At 37.2% G+C, this 1,471-nt stretch overlaps 2 protein-coding genes across 3 annotated transcripts in view; both read left to right on the forward strand.

Annotated features, from left to right (window-relative positions):
• Positions 1 to 627, forward strand: part of LOC109537158 (putative nuclease HARBI1) — a 2,093-nt gene extending 1,466 nt beyond the window's left edge. Inside the window, exon 3 of the mRNA XM_048665537.1 lies at positions 4 to 627. Coding sequence (XP_048521494.1) covers positions 4 to 594 — 591 coding nt within the window. The 3' untranslated portion in view covers positions 595 to 627. The remainder of the gene's footprint in view (positions 1 to 3) is intronic.
• Positions 1 to 1,471, forward strand: part of LOC109537790 (flocculation protein FLO11) — a 137,549-nt gene that overhangs the window by 78,727 nt on the left and 57,351 nt on the right. The window lies entirely within an intron of this gene.

Below are 1,471 nucleotides of genomic sequence, written 5' to 3' on the forward strand. Positions count from 1 at the left end.
AAAATCCAGTCTCCTGGAGGAGAAGACGCTGAGCGGTTCCGTAATAGGAAAGGATACTTTTCATGGAATGTTCAGACAATTTGCGATGCGCAATTGAAAATAATTGACATAGTGGCAAGGTGGCCGGGTTCATGCCATGACCAAACTATTTTCAATAACAGCAGAATCAAGAGCAGATTTTTCAATGGTGAATTCCCAAATTGTGTTATTTTGGGTGACAGTGGCTATGGAAACACTAACTATTTACTTACGCCACTGTCAGATCCTTTCACAGCTGCTGAAAAACTTTATAATAAATCATACATAAGAACCAGAAACTGCGTTGAAAGATCTTACGGTGTGTGGAAAAGAAGATTTCCCATATTGTCCTTAGGAATGCGAGTAAACGCCGAGTTATCAAAGATAATTATTGTTGCTACAGCCATTCTGCATAACATTTGCATTGAAGAAAAGGATGGAGATCCACCAATTGAATTGGATTTCGAAAATGTTGGCGCAGATGAGTTACCGTCATCGATAACCGATTCAAATATTTCTATCAATAATAGAATGAGGTCAAAAATTATAAATAACCATTTTGCCCATTTACTGTAGGAATAATTGGATAATAAAGCACAACGTAAATTATTAAGTTGTTTTATTTAAAATCTGGGATTCTAACGCTTTCAATTTAAGAGCATGCTCCTCTTTCATATGTATGATTTTTAGATCATGCATTTCCTTTTCCCTTTCTTCTTTTTGTAGCGCTTCTTTTTGCAGTAAAGTTTTTTGAAAATCTAAAAATTCAATTTTTTTTGGACCAGCTCTTCATAAATATGTGCGTTTCTTCCAGTTTCTGCGGGTTTCCCCTTCATTTTTCTAAAATGGAGCTGCTTACCTAGAAGTAATAGTCGCATTTCAGTATTTCGTTTCGTATAGTAATATTGCAAATACTCACTGGGCGTTACAGTAGGAAGACTCTCATCTACAATTTCTGCCGAATGGTTTGAAGGCATTGCATTAACATCAAGGCCGGATGTTTTGATTGCCTCAATAGGGCTGGACTCCAAGTGTCCCATTTGATCTCAGCCTGCACCATATCAATGTCAAAAGATAAACTAGGCTTTGCAAAACCAAAAGTGACTTACCGAATCTGCAATGGGAATTTCTTCAACTTCAGCAGAACATCCTTCCACATTTGTTCCTGTTGATTCCAATTCACTTGGGGTAACAGAAGCTATAACAGAAAACTATGTGTTAATTGAAATTTAAGTTAAACCTACAATGTCGTAAAACTACACTTACCAGCATCCGAATCAAATTCACATTCAGTACCCTTAGCAGAGACACCAACTAAATTGAGCACTCTTTTCCCTAAACCTGTCAAGTTCAAATCTGGGAGTGGACCGCCACCAGTTTTATATACTTGGCTCCTAAGCTCAGCATATTCTTTTTTAGTCGATTTTTTGAGCGAATCCCATTTGCTTCGCAA

Source organism: Dendroctonus ponderosae, unplaced genomic scaffold, assembly GCF_020466585.1.
Source record: "Dendroctonus ponderosae isolate FM_Combo_2020 unplaced genomic scaffold, Dpon_F_20191213v2 Dpon_F_20191213_4, whole genome shotgun sequence".
NCBI lineage: Eukaryota > Metazoa > Arthropoda > Insecta > Coleoptera > Curculionidae > Dendroctonus > Dendroctonus ponderosae.